Source organism: Onychostruthus taczanowskii, unplaced genomic scaffold (genome assembly GCF_017590055.1).
Source record: "Onychostruthus taczanowskii isolate IOZ18803 unplaced genomic scaffold, ASM1759005v1 scaffold14, whole genome shotgun sequence".
Taxonomy (NCBI): Eukaryota; Metazoa; Chordata; class Aves; order Passeriformes; family Passeridae; genus Onychostruthus; species Onychostruthus taczanowskii.
This window is the reverse complement of record NW_024498573.1, coordinates 14,115,648-14,134,624: the sequence shown is the minus strand read 5'-3', so window position 1 is coordinate 14,134,624 and position 18,977 is coordinate 14,115,648. Positions and strand designations below refer to the sequence as shown.

The following is an 18,977-nucleotide window of genomic DNA, read 5'->3' as shown; positions in this document are numbered from 1 at the left end:
CCTCTTTTAACTGTCTCAATGTATTGACTGTATTTTGTTCTGCATTTTTCCTCCCAATTGGTCTAACTTGTTAATTAATCATTTGGCTTCTCTCTGAACAACTTGTTTCCATAGAAATATCTTTCTTGATGCCTCCTAGTATAGTTAGAGCTGAAGTTAGATTCCTTGATCTCCTATGTTAACTCAGGATGATCAGAGAAGAAAATAGAAAACAATTACTCTGGGATCTTACCAGGAGAAAGTTAGAAATGAAATGTCATTCAACTTTGATTCATGAAAAGTGTTGAGGGAGGTGATAAAAGGGAGAGAGGGGAAGAAAGAAGTGAGGGGATCTCTTGTAAATGTAAGGGAAATATTCCAGTGACAGGAATTAAAATATGCAGGGAGCTTGGCTTTATTAGGAAGCGACTCCACTGCTTGGCACAGTGACTGTCTGAAATAACTTTGGTGACTTGGGGGTTCTGCAGAGTTTTGGTTAAGCATGAGTGAGGGATTCAGCAGCTCATTGCTGAAAACAATTAATTCTGGTCATGCAGTGCTTTGTGAAGTTGTTTAAAAGGACCCACTCTAGGATTGTTTTCGCCACATTTGAGTGAGGTGGAACGTGAGTGGTTTGGAGCTGCTGTGGGCAGCATCCCTGCATGTGCTGACTACAGTCAGGGGTTTGGCCAAAGTTTGGAAGGAAGCCCATCAGAAAAGTTCTGGAGAACCTTCAGCAAGGGTAGGTGGGTCCAGAAAATATGAAATCAAGCAACAAGCACCATTTGGGGGAAATTATCCCCTTTTCCAGGTGTCAGTCCCAAACAATGGCATAAGCTTTGAGGCTCCAGTGATGTTATTGTGGTCCTTGGCAGAGCTGGGAACTGAAAAGGTGAGCAGAAACCTGGGAACCCAGGTGAGCAGGAAACTTTTTCTTGTCTTTCCCTCCAGCTTGGGAACCTCCAGCAGCAGCCCCAAAAGTCATCAGGCAGCTGAATGTGGAGTGTTTGTCAGGCTGTGAAAATACCCACATGCCCCTTCTGAAGCTGAGACATCCTTATTCCAGACACCCTTTACTCCAGCACGTAAGCCTCCTGTGTGTGGGCTGGACCTCCTCTAGTGAGAGGCAGATGCCAGGATTCCCCGGGTTTGTTTTCCTACAGGATACATAAAATGGTCAAAAAGGAGGAATGTAATTCCTTCCTGGAAAGCCTTCAGAAATTCTTCACTGAATGTGTGTTGGACTGAAGGAGTTCACCCCTAAGATTTTATGTGGGTCTTTCCATGGCTGGTAACCCACACAAAACTAGGGATCTTGATGGTAGTTTGTTTTTAAAGAGGAAGAAAATGAACATTTTAGGGTTATGCACTGTCATCTCATGGGAAATGCCCAAAGGAAGATGGGTGGGAAAGAGAAACTGCATGCTCTGGTTGGAGCATTTCTATGGGATGGGAGCAGTCTGATGTTATCCCCAGATTTAAATGATACATTCTGTCTCCCTAATCCAAGCACATAGCTGCAAATTTAATCAGAGCAGGGTGTGTGCTTTTTATATGGCTTTGGGTGGGTCTGGCAAAAAGCATTTTCTTAGGTAATCATGGCTAATGCCATATATCACACTACCCTAATTTCTTTAGTATTGTGTCACTGAGTGCCAATATCAAACATCTTTTTCATTGTGTCATACAAATTGCCCATTTAGGAAGCAATTGTACAAAAATAAATCATAGGTCTGTGCAAATTTTGCATTTGGTTGTTATACAGAAAACTAGTGATAATGAAACACACCCATAAATTATAACTTCATTAGGGTAAATGTTCCTAAATGAGATTGGGAAAAAGAAGATTTCTTCGTCTATAAGAATTTTTATTTTAATTAAAATTTTTTGCTTATCCATTTCATTCAAATTCTTATTTTCCCTGCTGTGTTTTAGGCTCCAAACTCTAAGGGCCTAAACACTGCATGAAGTTGTTCTACAGAAATTTAGAGCCTGGAGTTGTTCATAGAGTCTGAATTACCTTTCAACCTCTGTAAATTAACACAGCATCCCACCCTTCCATCTGCCCTATTGAACTGTAATGCCTGACAGTCCAGCAGATAAAAAATTATTAGGGATTTAAAGTTAACTTCTAGTGAAAAATTTTAAGCTTTTGATATGTTCTTTTGAGACCAGCCTACATGCCACTCTGACCTGTTGATGATTGTTCAGGCTGCAAAGACTGATCATGGTTTTTTATTATATTTTGTGCTGCATCAATAAAAGAATAAAGTCAAATCATAGCAGCAATGAACTACAGCAAATGCAAAGAAGTCAAGTCTATTGCAGAGGTTGAAAAACATGTTAATATGATTGTAGCACCGCTGTTGATGATTGTTCAGGCTGCAAAGACTGATCATGGTTTTTTATTATATTTTGTGCTGCATCAATAAAAGAATAAAGTCAAATCATAGCAGCAATGAACTACAGCAAATGCAAAGAAGTCAAGTCTATTGCATATGTTAATATGATTGTAGCACCCAGATTCATTGCACAACTGCATGTGAGCTGTTCAGACCACAAACCCTTCTTAGTCCAGACTAAGTCCATGTAAGCAAAATAAAGCCCAGGTTCCGTCTGATCCATGAAAAGCACTGTGGCGAGGGACCTCACTGCAAAACAGCACTGCAGAACATCGTGAGGCTGGGGCATACTTGTTAGCGGGGATGAAAGGCCGGTTTTAGGGATGAATCCCCGATCCCAGCTCTGCTCTGCCCCTCCTGTGCCGCTGGGCACAGCATCTCCTCTGCGGGATACAGCATCTCCTCTGCGGGATTCAGCGCCGCTCCGGCTCTCCTGTGCAGGGTAGAGGCAGCACCGTTCTGTGTGTTTGGGAAAAAATAGCTGAATTTGGAGAACTTTGAGGAATGACATTGGCAAAACTTTAAAACATGGAGGTAAGCCAGCAAGGGAAGCAGGGAGTGTCGATTTGCCTTGATCTGAACGAGTGCGGGGCACGGATGCGGGACAGCGGCTCTGAACAGCCAGGGACGGGCAGAGACACCCGGCAGGGACGGGCAGGGACAGGCAGGGACACCCGGCAGGGACGGGAAGGGACCCGGGCCAGCCCTCCAGCGGCACGGGTCGGGAGCGGGGCCGGGCGGGGCTCGCCGGGGAAAGGCGGTGCCAGCGGAGCGGGCGGAGCGGGCGGTGCAGGGCCGGGGGACAAGGGGCAGCGGCACGGGACAGCCCCGGGGAGGATCCTGTGGGTGCTGTGGCAGATGACATCCCTAAGTGAAGATCCAGGTCAGTGCTGTGGCAGATGACATCCCCAGGTGAGGATCCAGGTCAGTGCTGTGGCAGATGACATCCCCAGGTGAGGCTCCAGGTGGGTGCTGCTGTTTCCACCACTGCTTTTTTAGTGTGACAGTGGCTCTCTGGCTGTCAACACTTTGGATCATGCTCTTCCAGTAACTGCTGCTTTTGCTGACTTGTTGGATGTGCTTGGAAAGTTCCAGGTAGATTGTCTGACTTTGTTGCATATCTTCAAATATCAACAAGCTCCATCAGGGCAGAGTGACCCAGTAAAAGTTTGTCCACTGCCCTGGGCTCAGCAGGCTCAGCACTGCATAGCTTTAACAGGGGCAATAATCCAGCTTGCTTTTAGTTACAGCCACTTACTGTGCAGTCTCTATTGGGTTAAATAGTTCCTTAGACCTAGGTTGAACCTGTATCACACACTGTGGTGTTACTGGCATTTTGTATAATTAAAGAAAACTTAGTGCTATGCAGTGAAAGAGCACAGACAGTTCACTTGTTTAGGGGTTTGTTACTTCTGTGCTATAAGTTTATTGATATTGGCTGTAGTGGCAGCAAGCAGTGCCCTCCCTGCTACAATTCCTCCCAGGAATCTTGCATCAAGTTTTTCTCAATCATGTACAAGGGTCCTGTGAAAAAACATCCATAAGGAGCTTCTGCAACAGAGAAATGTGGGATCTGCTCCTGCTTCGCAACCAGCAGGGCTGAAGCACAGTGAAGCAACATATCTGGGATTAGTTTCAGGGAGATAAATCCCTTACTTGGATAAGGATTTTCCAGTGTGGACTGGAAATTAGAGACAGTCTCATTTCTCCTGAATTTGATGTGAATTAGGTACCAACTTTCCTCAAGCCCTTCAAAATTGCCATAGAGCAAACACTACCTTCTCTAACATACTTAGAAGCAATTAAAAGATCAACCAGCTCTGACAAACTAGTTAATGTGGCCTGCAAAGAAAATGCCTTTAAACTTGTCTGGGTCCCAGGAACCAACAGGGAGGAAAATGACAAGGACCAGAGAAAAGGCCTTACTATCAGCTTGGGAGTCCTGGTAATCGGCTTGGGAGCTGATGCCAAGGAGCTGGATAAAGATGCAATTAAGGTTGCCACAAAGTTCTGGGATACATTGCAGTTCCCAGCTGTGATAACTGAAGAGTTGGCTGCAGTTCCAAAACACCAGCATGATAGTAAAGTAGGAATGAAAGGACAAATATCTTGGCCTTTTCATTTTCCAGACATTTATGTTCACTATCTGCATGGAGCCTAAATTATCCTGGCTAAATTCCAAGCTATAATCTCTTTTTTTTTTCTCCTCTTCCTCGAGTGGGTTAGTAAAGTACAATTAAGCTTTGATATTTTGCATTGCACAAGAGACAACAGAATAAACATTTCCAATTATTTATGATCCATCTTAGCTCTTGGAGAGTTGGACAGTTTTACAAGTCCCTGACTGCATATCTTGGTCAGTGCAAACACCCTACTTTGAAAGCATTGCTTTTGAGCCTTCAGCATGGAGCAGACATCATGTTCCAACTCTCTTTTTAAGTAAAAGGATATAATGTAAATAAAAACAATTATTAAAAATCCTGTCACAGGTAAAATGCAGTTCTGAACGTCCAGAAATCAGAGTTCTAGCACAGCAAATGCATTTTTCACAGGGTGTGTGTAAAATGAGATAACTCATTAGCAGCTGTAACTCACAGGGAAGATACATCAATTCTTACAACCCTAGGAAGATGCACAAACCAGAAAGATGTGATGGGAAACTCATCATTTGATGTTCAATTGGAACCTGAAAACCCCTTGTCGCTTCCAGCACTGCCAGCACAAGCAGCAGTGACAGGATCTGAGGCAGTGCATAAAGGACCTGCCAGTTCCCAGCCCCGGGCTCGTGAGCTGTAGGCAAAATGTGTGGCAGAGTTTGACATGTGGCTGCCAAGCGTGCACAGGGGCTGGTGACTGCAGCTCTGGGAGGCTGGGGAATGGCAGTCTGGGTGTCAGAATGAGGGGAGGCAGCAGCATTCCCCTGGGAGGCACAGCTGGCCCTGCCTGGCACATCAGGCACATTGGGAGTGGGGACCCTGGGCACCTGCTTGTCTGTGGCTGTTGAGGAGGATTACTGGCATTTAGAGAGAGAGAAAAAAGATCTGTATAATGACATAGGCTGGGAAAGAGCAAAATCCTTTGGGATTTTTTTCTGTTTCGTTACAGAGTGGTGCAATGTGCAGTCAGTGAGGAGTCAATCCTACCCTCTGATCTGTTCTGTCTCCTGGGCATGTTGAGAAATCCTTTCTTTGCCACAAGCACCACACTTAAATGCTACAGAACATGGGACAAGGAGGGTCCTGCAGTAACTAATGCAGGAGTGCTGCAAACAGCAATAAAACCTCTCCAATTGTTCTTCTTCTGCCATGGTTTGGAAGGTGTTCAGATTTAAATCCCTTTAATTAATGAAGTCCTGATCACCATGTGATTCCTACCTGTTGAAACTGGAAAACTATTTTGGATGGAGATAGAAGTAATGCATCTATCATTGGTTTTAAAAATCTGTTAAAAAGTTGCTTTGAAAAAGACCTACAATGAGACACCTCTGTAAATGCAATACATTTAGGTAAAGGTTTCACAGTAGGCTGAGCTCCCTGGCCTGGGCAGGCAGCTGCACATTCCCAAACGTCCCTGCATGGACCCACCAGCGCCCTTGTCCTGCCCCTGGAACATATCAGAGCATGTGGTAGCCAATTCAGAAAGCTAAAACTTCTTAAATCTCATCTTGCCAAACAAAAGTGACTCATTTCCTGCCAGTTTGGCTGACAGGACCTTCTGGCATCGGCTCGGGGTGTCAGTGAGGAGTAGGAGCTCACAGTTGGGGAATGGAAGGTCTCCTGCTTTGGCAGCAACTGAAAGGCACACTGCATCCTGGCAAGGTTCACTGTGCTGGTGCTTTCAAAAAGAATTTATATTCTCCCATTTTATTTTGAGTATTTTAAAATTTGCAGTACAGTTTGATGTTTTTCTTTAGCTGAAGTTCGCTCACCTCACAGTAAGGCTGACTGGCCTGTTTGATACACAGCTGTCACTGGTTTGGGTTGCTGCCTCTGCCTGGTTGCCTTGTTAGGATAGTGCTTCTTGTCAGGAAAACATCTCAGAGACAATGCCCAAATCTCAGCATGGATGTCTTTCCTTTGTTGCAAACAATCTGGTCAACAGTGCCGTTCATTCTGATAGGGATTTAATTCCCATTGTAGCATCTGTTTCCAGGTACCTGAGGAGTGTGGGTCCTGTAGGCTGCACTCAGGACACTCTCACATGGGCACACACAGCCTCTCAGCCCAGGCTGCAGGGAGGAGCAGGCTGCACCCAGGACCCTCTGACATGGGCACACACAGCCTCTCAGCCCAGGCTGCAGGGAGGAGCAGGCTGCACCCAGGACCCTCTGACATGGGCACACACAGCCTCTCAGCCCAGGCTGCAGGGAGGAGCAGGCTGCACCCAGGACCCTCTGACATGGGCACACACAGCCTCTCAGCCCAGGCTGCAGGGAGGAGCAGGCTGCACCCAGGACCCTCTGACATGGGCACACACAGCCTCTCAGCCCAGGCTGCAGGGAGGAGCAGGCTGCACCCAGGACCCTCTGACATGGGCACACACAGCCTCTCAGCCCAGGCTGCAGGGGAGGTGCAGGCTGCGCCCAGGACACTCTCACATGGGCACCCACAGCCTCAGCCCAGGCTGCAGGGAGGTGTCACAGCCCAGCTGGTGGAGGCGCTAGGGCTCCAGGGAGGGGGGTGCATGGGGAAGGGGCAGCAGCTGTGGAGGGGCTGGGCTGGGGCAGAGGCAGGACTCTGAGTGCTCGTTGCAGGGACTGGGCTGAGTCCTCAGCACAGAACATGCCTGTGGGACACAGGGCAGCCAAAGGGTGGCACAGCCTGGGTACTCTGTGTTGTTTCTCATAAACATCTGGTAGTAACCTACCATCCATAGCCTGTGGGGAAATAGCTGGCTTGGCATGGAAGAGTTGCTGGCAGCCTCTAAACTAGGAATATTACATTTTGCAGGTTTTTTTTTTTTTCCCCATCTGCTTAATTATGAAATCAGTTCAGGAGAGGGAGGTGACACATTTAGGTCGCTCTGCTATTTCAGTTGTGCAGATAGCACCCAAAAGATGTTAATAAGTTGTCATCCTCTTGTCTAGGCCAGGTTACTTCAAACTCTGTCCAGCCTGGCCTTGAACGTTTCCAGGGATGGGGCAGCCACAGCTTCTCAGGGCGCCCTGTGCCAGGGCCTCACCATCCTCACAGAAAAGAATTTCTTCCTAATATCTAATCCAAGCATGCCCTGTGATTGTGCAAAGGTATGTTAAAAGGCCTGGAGATTTACATCAGCAAAGAAAATTCCCCAGCTCCTCTGTCCTTCTATGTCTTCTATGGAAGAAGCCACCTGTAAGTGTCTATTTTCAGGCATATTCATTGAAAATAGCCTCACTAGATGCAAAATATTTTTCAGTGTTATATTTCTGTTCTATTTTGCATCATTTTTCATGGCTTGGTTTGGTCTAAAAATGGAGTTGTGCTTTTAATATGTTGTGAACTGGGGAACTCAGCCCCTAGAGTCCCTGTCTGAGCTCAGGATTCCTGTGCACAGGCTCTGGCTGAGTAGGCTGAGGTCTGCAAAGAGGACAGCTACAGTTTCTCCACAGCTGAGTGGATCTACCGGGGTTTTCTAAACAAAAATCACTTCATGAAAACTTTTAGTGTTAGACTGGTCATCCTCCTGGCTCTTTTCTACAAATAGCTTTTCTTTTTCCTCTTTTACTCTACGAATACAATGCTTGTCTTTTATTACCGTAAATGCTGTATTGTGGTAAAGATTATGATAAATTATGGCACTAAGTATAGCAATAAATATAGGCATAGTGTATATAGGCTGTTGTAGAAGAAATTAGTTTCTGTTCTGCAGTATGAAAAAAGAGTTTCATCCATCTGTTTTGTGTAAAAATATCTCGGTCTTCCTGTGGTATCACTTTATTCTCAGATGAAAAAGCCTTATAGTTTTGTGCAGGGAAGTCTCTGTTAGAACGGCATTGTCCAATTTGATTAAGTGAAAATGGAAACAATTTTAAGTTTTAAAGCAGAAAAATAAAATCATGGAAGATGTGTGATATTTTTGGTTAGTGTCTGATTGCACTGATGACTTAAAATTGAGAAGTCTGAGCAAAGCAAGCAGTGAACTTGAACAGGTATGTATGTGAAGTGCCCTGGAATCCTAATCTGTGAGTGTATGTGTAAAGAAAATAGTTTTAAGGAACAGCTCTGTTCCTCTGGCCTATCATGCTACTCATTAAGGTGCTTTAAAACCATTTCTGTCTACTGAGCATGCTGGATTTTAAGGTAGCTCAACAATGTTCCTTTCAAAGAAGTCTTTGCTTTTAGGTTGGTGTGTGGTGTGACACACTCTGGGGTGTGCACAGACCTACAGAAAGTGATTTGGGAATCCTCTCCTCTTCCACAGACCCAGACACTCCCAGTGCTGGCAGAGATCAGAGCCTGGGGGCATGCACCCCTGCTGACCTGCCTGTGGTTTTGAGGAGCCTGGTGTGTGGTTCTGTGAGGCTGTGTTCTGCTCTGCCTCTCTGGGAATGTTTCGGTAGTACTGGCCACAGGCCTTCCCCGGTTGTCACAGAGTGAGCCGCGAGTTCTTGACATCCGCTGTGCTGCACTGGCTGCCAAGCGGTGTAGGTAGTTGGCAAGGAAATAAATATTGATAGGCCCTAGCAACAGGTACTCCTGAGAACTCTTGTTCTGGGAATGCTTAGGCCGTGGCCAGTGTTATTAAAGTTGTGAGAGCATTTTAAGTTTATTTATAGGATTTGTTTGTGTCTTATCACCATTGCTCAGCTCTGGAATGCATGAGCAGGCTGTGCCGTGTGAGGGCACAGATGTGTGCCCCACACCCTGCTCTGGTCACTCATTTCTACTGCAGCAGATGCCCCACTGCCCCAGCTCAGGGACAGCTGATTTAGCCCCCTGTGAGACATCCCAAGGATGTATTCAAATCTGCCAATCCTGTGTTTGCTTATCTCAATAGTATGAATGACTGTTGCAGAGCTATGTGCATGTAGCTGCATTGGATACAAGGATTTATTCCTTTTTAGCAATATCCTAACAAAACATTAACATGCAAGATTCTCAGAGAGTGTGCCAGGTGAAATTAGCTTATCACTGACTCTGGTGAGCACTGTCCATGAACAATTGTGTGTTCTCATTGCAGAAATTGAAGCCAGAGAAGCCTGCGACTGGCTGAGAGCTGCTGGATTTCCCCAGTATGCTCAGCTGTTTGAAGGTATGATCACAAAGACTTGCCAAGCAGCTGACACTGAATTTGAGTGGAATTGTTCACATAAATAATATATTTTAGAACCTGACACTTCTGATGGAAGCACTTCCAAATTCTGTTATATCTTCATGCCAACATGTAGGAAAGTAGTGACCTGGTGTGTTTCCTTGCAGAAGGGACATCTCAGCAGGGACTCAGAACAATTCTTTAAAGGACCAAATCTTCCCTGGTTTTCTTTCCCTATTGTTAGACTATAACTCAGTCAAATTTCTGATTTTGTTGTTTTTAGTTGCTTATAATTTTTCCAGCCTTTTTTTCCTTGGGGTGCTGGAAGTGATGTTTCCAACCACTGATTGCAACCAAAACTCCTCTGAGGCTCTCCAGCCTGTGATCTGAGTGAGATTGCTTTATTGGTGTTTTGAAAAAGAATGTTGGAAAAAATCATCTTGCAGTCATAAGTGTTCAGGAGGAATACTCAGCAGCAGCCAGCCAAAAATGTAATTTCAGCATGTTTTCATGTTGTTAAAACTACAAAGTGTGCTTATTTCTTGGGAGGAGGTATGAATTTGTTGAGAGCTTGTATAATTTTTCAGGCCACACTTGTGCATATGCCTTAAAATGGTTCTTCTTTAAAATATGTTTTTTGTTACAATCACTGAAAGTAACAAAAGCTAACCTATTTTTAAGAAAGATTTTATCAAAGAACTACAGTTAAAAGAACAACATTAACTTCTCTCATTCTCACCTACCCTGGTCACTGCAAAATTGAAAATTTGAAGTCAAGCCTTAGAGCTGGGTTGAAAGCTGTATTCCATGAAACCTGGAAATGCTTCCTGTCTGCCTACAGCAGATTGTATTTTGTAGGTTGTTTGTTGGAAATGTGCATTGCCATGCTTCTGGAAAATGAATCCCCTGCATTACCTTGCTGTTTATGCTGTTTCCTGATCTGGCTAGGAAAATAAAGCTTATAAAATGAGCTAAGAAAACACATATGGACCTCAGTGGTTCCCTCATGTGCAAGGCTAAATCTCAGGAGCTGAAACACTGAACTCTTCAGCTTCCAGCCCAGCGTGATGTGTCAGGCTCCTTAGAGCTCAGAGAACCTCATGTGCTGCATTGCACCTCACCATGGCAAAGGCTCGTGTAAAACAATCCCTGCTTTATTCTGTAGAAGGTGCAGAGAACCAAAGCAAATCTGAAGGTTATTTTGTGTTTCTTGTCTATGGCACTCAGTGACTGCAAGCTCCTGGAGATGCAGAAGGGCTTGTTCACCTTTAATAACAGCAGCAAGCAGATCCCTGCATTTATTCTCCCACTTGCCCTAAGGAACTGATCCTCACTTGCTGGAAGGATGTTTGCAGGAATGCACAGCCATAGAAATAGAAGTAGTTTCATTTCAACTGTGATAAATGAGCTGCAAAACTGAAAGTCTTTGCAATTACAACTCAGGTTTCAGATTCAACTTCTTTGTTCACAGATATGCAGTTTCCCATTGATGTAAAAACTGTGAGGAGAGATCATGAATTTTTAGATGGAGATGCGATTGAATCACTGTTCAGGTAAACATTAATCATGGATCATCTTTGATACCCCCAGCCCCCCAGTTACTGGTTACTCATCTTTTCCTGCCTCTGCTTTTGTCAGAGAGGAACAAAATCACCAAATCTGTGACTGAAGGAAATCACTTCAGTGCATAGTTTAGTGCCACTATAGTTGGTTGTTTTAGGAATTAAAAGGTAAATTAAGCACGTGTCTGCACTTCCTCTTCAGCCAAGCTCTCAGGGATGTTACATTGGGCATTAAATATCTTCTTTGTGATGTGAAATGGCTGCAAGCTGATTAAAAATAACCAGTTCCCTGCAAGCATGGCAGGCTGCTCTCTAGGATCATGTATAATGGAGTGCAGGAATTTCCTCCAACTCCTGTTCCAGCAGATAGACAAAAAGAAATTATCTGCATGAGATCTGTTCTGTTCTCCTGAATATTTTTGGGTGAGAAGCAAAGGTACTGGTTTGAAGTTATTGCTTTGCCACAACTGTTAAGAGCACACAAGTGAACCTGCATTGTCAGTGCCAGGTCAGACCCAGGGCCCTGTGGAATTTCCCCATGGAACAGTGCCAGGATAGCATGAGGCTCCTGCTTCCGTTGGTACTGCAGTTACTGCAGCCTCCTCATGATGGGATTGTTTAGCAGAGTTTCTTCAGCAGAAATGATGATTTCTAACACTTAGGGCACTGCAAAGTTCCTCTCCTGGCAAGGTGTTCTGGTCCTTTTCTGTGCTCTCAGGTCACCTGAACTCCAGCTCTGCCTGCAACAGAGCACCAAGAGGAGTTGTTCACACACGTCTCTAAAGCACAGCTTTAGAGAACTTTGGGTATATTTTGTTTTTTTCGTGTCACTTTGTCCTGAGTGCTCCTTGGAGACTCAGTGTGCCTCCTGTTGATGCCACTTATTGTTTGACAACTAAGTGATTGACTAGTCTGGGGACCTTACTGCTTCCACAAGCTTTAATTAAAATGATAGATAATGCAGTCCTTCCAGGGATACAGGTTAACATCTTGATTTTTAATTTTTTTTTTCAAGAAGCTCACACAGAATTTAATTTACTTTCAAAATCTTAAATCAATATGAAGTATTTCACAACCAGAAAGCTAATAATATGATTTTTTAAATTAAATGATTGATTATAGTTGCCATCTTAAAACTAGTCTTCTCTAGTTTTAAGATGGCAGAACTAGAAGTGTGAACATCATGGTGTTGTTATTGGTGCTGGTTTTGGGGGCCAGTGTATGGGAGCCTCTAACAGAATGTCAGACTTTGACAATAGTGAAGACTCCGTGATAGAAGATCACAACTAGTTTGGTGCATGTTTGTTTTCAAGCAATCAAATAGTTGAAATTTAAAACTCCTGTGTTTTTTCTCAAACCCTAGAAGGTTGAACACATTGAACAAGTATGCATCAATGAAAGTGGAAATAAGCCGTGATAGGAAACGGGTATGTCTGTAACATACAGTTGCTGTTCTAATTAAAGATGTGTTTAGCTATTATAACAAACACCTGGGTTTAAAAGTGCATGAAGGATTAGCAATTTCTGAACTTTCCTTTCTATTCCATCCCACAAAGCTCTGCTATTTGCATTTTTTTATGTTGAGAAAACATAGGGATTTGAAACTTTGCAAGGCAGGTTAGGGGTGGCTTTTGAAACACTTTTAAAATTTGATTTGACACATATTACTGTCCAACAGTTGCCCCAGAGCCCCATCTCAGCATGGCTATCATTGCTTTCCTAAGTAGTTTCCCCCCTCATTTAAGTGCTAAAAGTGAAATTTCACTCCTGTCGACTTAACAAAGAAATTAAAAGGGCAATCCAAATGTTCAGCCAATACAAGCTGGGTAGGTTTTAGCTGTGCTGTCTTTGTGCTCTGTCCCTGCAGCTAAATCAGAGTGGTGGCCACAGCTTGGCTGGGCAGCACCAGCTCTGCAAAGCCTCTGAGCCACCGTGGATTAACTGCAGGACTAGTGAGAAAATAATGCCATCTTCTGGAAAAATGTCTGAGTTTTGGAGAGTTCTGCTCTCTCTTAGGGCAGAATGGGGCAAGAGAGCCCAGAGAGAAGAGACAGGTGGCTCCCATCTCTCCAACGTTTCACTGTCCCAGCGGTCCCCCAGAGTGGGGACAATCCAGCAAGGGGGCAGTTGGTGCAGGTGGCAAGGGAGGCTGAGGGCTCCAAAAGGGTGCCAGAGATACTGATGCTGCCACAGTCCCACAGCTAAACACTTCTTTACCTGAAAATGGATGAGTTTTGGTCACAGAAGTATGAGAGTGTTTGATGTGTTTGACTTTAGGAAAGGCAGTGTAAACCCAATACAATTATCTTTCAAAACCCTTGGATTTGCCACAAACCAGGATTTTTCACCCTTAGATCAAATCTGTCACTTTTTTCTGTGGTCAGCTTCCCAGATTTGTCAGCATGCTTGGGCATCATTTGTCAGCATGTTTTTTCAACTAACTTAGGGCAGATCTTCAGTGTCTGAATGGTCACATTTCCATATGTTGGTCATGGGGTTTTTGGAAGTCGGCAGAAAATTTAAGTCTATTTTTTATGTTAAACTGGTTTTTGAACTTAAAATTTGCCAAACTTTGCCCTTAAACTGGTGTTGTTATTTTTTTCTCCTTCTAAGAGTGACGACTCAGAAGATGATGAGCCTTGTGCAATAAGTGACAGATGGGCTTATGAGAGGTGCAGCCAGCGGTGGTCTCGCATTGAGAGCCTGGCAGGATTCCCAGCAGAGGAAGGGGCTGGTGCTCCCACCCCAGGCAGCCCAGTGTTGAAGATCATCAACAACAAGGATAATTTCTTTCTGGATCATGGTGAGAAGCACGATGTGTCCTCAATTCACAGCACCAGCAGTGCTGACAGTGACATTGTTAACTCCCAAAAACCTTTTGAAGATGTGGAAACGAGCACGAGCTCCTCAAGATGTTCCTCAGTTAAGGTACCTTCACTGGACTCTGCTTTTAGTTGTTCTCCTCCCCCCAGTGAATTTTTAAATATCACCAGTGAGGAGAAGCTTTTGGATAAGTCACCATCAAAAAAGAGGAAGAGCCTTCTAAAGAAAATGGAGAAGCTGCACTTAAGGAGCTGCAATTTAAGGAGTGGTCAGTCAAAGGCCAGACCCATAATAAGTGAACCTGTTCTTCTGGAAGGACTTAATGAAGAAAAGATGAAGATGCTGAACTGTGTAAATATTTCTGACCTCTCTGGCATCCGAACAAAGAACAATTCCTCCTTTTCTCCCCAGAGCTGCAATAGCAGCAATCAGTCTGTAAACAGCAGCACAGGGAGCACTCCTAGCCCTGTTATAAAACCAGGCAGCTCCTGTGAAGGAAGGGAGACGTATGCAGAGCACATGGACACCAGCAAGCTGTTGCTGGGGAATGATCGATCCCAGCAAAACCTAAAAAATGACATGACTGTACAAAAGAGCCTGATGTTTCAAATACCACAAGGCCATAAACCTGGCACCTTCCCCACAGTACTTACAGACAGCTCTCTGTCTCCAGCAGACAACTCTTCCGTCAACTGGAGAACTGGGAGCTTCCACGGGTGCAGGAGGAGCCGGAGCAGGAGCGGTTCCAGGGACCCCAGAGGCGCCAGGAGCCCCGTGCTGGGCAGGGATCACAGGCTGAGTGTGTATGACAACATGCCCAGCCCCGAGCTGCAGGGTCTGGAGGCCGCGCAAGTCGGCGACGACGACATTTTCTCAGAGCTGAACAGCGTCATAGCAGATGTCAATGGTCTCAAGAAGCTGGTTGATCAGTGGACAGAGAAGTTATCAGATGATGGGGATTCTGACTTTACCAGTGACTTGACCTCTTTGTATCCACCCTCCCCTAAAGAAAGCTCTGTAGAAACAGAGGGCTCAGAAGATAAGACAGCAGGGGAGGCTGAGGGAGAGAGCAGCTGTGGCCTGGGCAAGGAGATTGGTTCTGCAGACCTGACATACATCACAGACTCTAAAAAGACCAACAGGTCAGCATCTTTGGGTTTGCCTTTGATTCTGTCCACTCAAAATAGAATTGATTTGCCAGAACAAAGTATTCTAAAGTCTGTCCTAGGTAGCAAGGTCTGCATTGCTGGTGGCAGGTACTGCTCCACGGGCACCAATATCTGACCTCTGCTGAAAGCAGGACACTCAAAATCTGCATGAGCACTCAGGCACTGGAACCAGGGAAACAGTTTGTATTGCCAGAGGCCCTCCTGGATGGGAAGTACCTTGTTTAAGTGCAAATAACTATTTAAGTGCAAATAACATTTAGAGTCTTGGGTACTTCACAGATGCAGGTAGCAAACGGGGATACAGGGATGGTGGAAATGGTCCTAAGGTAAAGCAATATTTATCCTGTAGGCACGGGAAGCAGCACTGGTCTGTGGAAGAGAACCTGGAAAGCCTTTCCCTCCAGAATGATGGCCAGTCAGCTGCCCAGCTGGCCCGCACACAAAAGCTGGCACTGTTGAAACTCACAGCTTTAATGGACAGATATTCCCCTTGCAGTAAGCAGGGCTGGAACTGGTAAGTTGTCTGACATTAAAACAACCTGAGCTGGAAAGAGAGGAGTTGATGTAAGCATGTGAATTTCCTTGTCTGCGTACATTGCACATGTTCAGGATGAAGAATTTCATCCTATTAAATTGCCAGCAGCATCATGGTTATTTCCATGGCTTCAGGATTTCCTCTGCTCTGGCCTTTGCCCCCCGCTGCTGGTTGTGCTGTTACTGATTTTAAGGCACATCACAATTTGTCTTTAAATTTGCCCAACTGCAGGGCTTTTTCAGGGGACCATCCCAAGGACTGTGGGACCTAAGGTGAGAATTGGCTGGACTGAGAATCCAGCCCTTTAGCACTGGTCTGTTTGACCTAAAGCAGTGACAAATGCAGACACTCAGAGGACTTATGTACATTTTGTGATGGGGAGCTGGTACTTGAATATAGAAAGAATGAAAAAACCCTGCAGTCCTGTATGGAATGTATTTCCTATGAGGATGCATTATTAAAGTTAATTTCAGCAATGAAATGAGGAAGTCATCCCTGTAATTGCCTTTGCTGATTTTCTCTCCCTCCTGATGCTGTGTGTACAGGTGTGTGGCAGAATTTGGGGTTGTGACAAGGTGGAGCTCAGCCCTTTCTGATGAGTGTAAAGGAGCAGGTGCAATGTGCTGGACACCTAGTAAGCTGCATCTACATGGTTTTGTTTCCAGGACCATTCCAAAGTTCATTAAAAAGCCAAAAGCTTCAGACTACAAGGACAAAAATGTGTTTGGGGTTCCTTTACTTCTGAATGTGCAGCGAACAAGCCACCCCCTGCCCAATGGCATCCTGCAAGCCCTGGAGTATCTGAGAAGCCACTTTCTTGACCAGGTATGAACTCGAGGCAGCCCAGAGGAGCTCTGGGCCATCGACAGATCTGCTCCAGGGAAGCAGACTCTCTTTTATACTTTTGTGAAGGACTTTTTTACACCCTAAGGCTCTGAATACGCAGAAGGTGTAGCTCTGAGCAGGTTGCCTGAGAGGAAATGCCAGTGCTGATTTCCTCTGGGAGTACTTTTAGCCCTGTGCTGTGTTTTTGTGCCTTCCCTTACTGAAACCCTCTTGGTGCAGGCAGTCAGGCTGTCTTTGCCTGGGGAGGTGTCATGCCTCTGCTCCCCAAGGAGGCAAATCTGCCAGACAGTGTCATCGTTCCCTCTGTTCTGTGGCTGCTGGTAGTGCCAGAGCTAATGTGAAAATTAGTCTTGTTTCAGCTGAAATGCACCACTAAGCAGAGAGAAAACATTACAGCAGTGCCTGTTCCAACTTTTTCTGGAGCTCAGCTGTGTATTTATCCCCTGAGTGGAGGTGGCAGAGGAAGTGTGTGCTGTATATGCTGTTCCCATAGCATAGCTGCAGAAATGAAGACCTTGTGACATGAGACATATTAGTTAAAGAGAGGACTTTTCTTCCTGAGCTTTGCCATTGTCTAGATGTGTTACATGATGCCAAAGTGCAAAAGTGTGTGACTTCACGTCTGTGAAGTGACAATGCAAGTTTTTTTCATTTTGAGGTTATGGTATCCATTCAGTTCATATAAATAAACCAGAGAGTGTAAATATTGTCTCAGTGGCACTGAGTAAAACTGTCACCAGAAGTTTTGGTGGGTCGAGCTCATGGGAAACTCCTAAATCTCACTCAGTTGACAATCACATCAAAAAGAACATCAAAATTTCCTTCAAAATGGCATCCCTTTGCCAGCCTGTGGAGGGATTAGATATATCAGTTGTTACAGGGAGTCTTGTGCATCTCACAGTCAGTTTGTGTAAGTCAGCACTCAATGTATGTTTGTAATTGGTGGACACACATTGCTGAATTTGAAACTGAGAGTTGCCATGTGTAAACACAGCCTGCCCAAAAGAATGGACATATGTCAATGGTAGTGATTTTAAAAGGCAAAATTAGTGGTTTTGTATGAAATAAAAGCCAAAGAAAGATGAAAATTGGTATGTCACAGCTGATTCTGTGGGCACCAGGCATGATTTGCCTTGGAGAAATGTCCATGTGGCTTCTAATGATACAAAAATATTTTGGTGTTCAATCCCACTGCCATAGAATATTTGCTATTAGAAGGTGAAGGATCACTTTTTTTGTCAAAATTTTGATTCCCAATGATTCCTCACTTTGTCTCGAATAATTTCTTTTACCCACAGGTTGGCCTGTTCCGAAAATCCGGTGTTAAATCCAGGATCCTGTCTTTAAGAGAAATGAATGAAACCAACCCAAACAATGTCTGTTATGAAGGGCAGTCAGCATTTGACGTGGCAGATATGGTGAAGCAGTATTTCCGTGACCTTCCTGAGCCTATATTTACCAGCAGGCTCTGTGAATCCTTCCTCCACATCTACCAGTGTAGGTACCAAAAGCTGGCATTCTCCTGTGGTGGCAGCTCTCTGGTCACAGAGAGAAACACACAGCTTTCCCAGGCATCGTCCTGGGAAAGGCTGTGAAAAGATCAGAGAAAAGAATGATAAACAATTCGTAGCCGTGGCAGCTCTCTGGTCACAGAGAGAAACACACAGCTTTCCCAGGCATCGTCCTGGGAAAGGCTGTGAAAAGATCAGAGAAAAGAATGATAAACAATTTGTAGCCTAACTCGCTGCACCTGGTGTTGTGCACATGTGGAATGTGTTAAAGAGATTTGTTTACCGAAGGGTGGTTTCTTAATTAAACAATGGTGATGGTGTTTTAATTAAAGGACCATTCAAGTCCACCTGTAGTGAAGTAGAGTACAAAAAAAAAAATCAATGAGTTTCTTAATAAAAGAGAGTTAGCCTTCTGAATGATGGAGTCCATATGTCATCTTCTTTCATGTCCCCTGTAGCTAGCAGTTTCCAGTGCCTTGGCTATCTTAAAGTTCAGCTGTACAAGGCAGTGGCCAGACCAGGACTAGTGCCAAGTCCCCCAGCAGAGGAGATAAGTCAGGCAGGACATTTCTGACAAGATGAGTTCGTTGTGGCTCTGGACTTGGGAGCTTCCAGTCTGCATCCCATGAACCAGCTAGTTCTCTTCCCTGAGGGATGAGTGTAATGAAATGCTGCAGCAGCCCCCTTAAACTGTGCTTTTAAACAGTTATTTCCTTGTGCTAAATTAAGAAATAACCTGGTCCCCTTGTTCATGGCATGGCATAGCTCCTTGAGCGAGAAGACCTGATGTATTGATATATTTCTTTATTAGGTGCCCAAGAACAGCTGCTGTGAAACAGCTGGGAAATGCCAGCAGCTTTCTGCCTGTGCTCACACTGTTACTGTCCTTGAGACTCAACCCAAAAACCAAGGAAACA

The 18,977-nt window shown here is 44.8% G+C and overlaps 1 protein-coding gene across 7 annotated transcripts in view; it reads left to right on the top strand.

Moving 5' to 3' along the window:
• The window catches only part of LOC121332218 (rho GTPase-activating protein 7-like), a 51,622-nt gene that overhangs the window by 26,735 nt on the left and 5,910 nt on the right, over positions 1-18,977 (top strand). For 3 of the 7 annotated variants that reach the window (XR_005952125.1, XM_041397437.1, XM_041397443.1), the window contains exons 2-8: positions 9,543-9,614; positions 11,086-11,167; positions 12,540-12,603; positions 13,790-15,141; positions 15,518-15,682; positions 16,249-16,528; positions 17,848-18,046. Coding sequence is in view for 6 of the 7 variants with exons in the window: in XM_041397437.1 (XP_041253371.1) it covers positions 9,543-9,614; positions 11,086-11,167; positions 12,540-12,603; positions 13,790-15,141; positions 15,518-15,682; positions 16,249-16,528; positions 17,848-18,046 (2,214 nt within the window). In the remaining variant the exon portion in view is untranslated. Of the gene's footprint in view, positions 1-3,227; positions 3,347-9,542; positions 9,615-11,085; positions 11,168-12,539; positions 12,604-13,789; positions 15,142-15,517; positions 15,683-16,248; positions 16,529-17,847; positions 18,047-18,977 lie in introns of those variants that run through there. The other 4 variants (XM_041397442.1, XM_041397441.1, XM_041397439.1 and 1 more) reach the window with 4 other exon arrangements.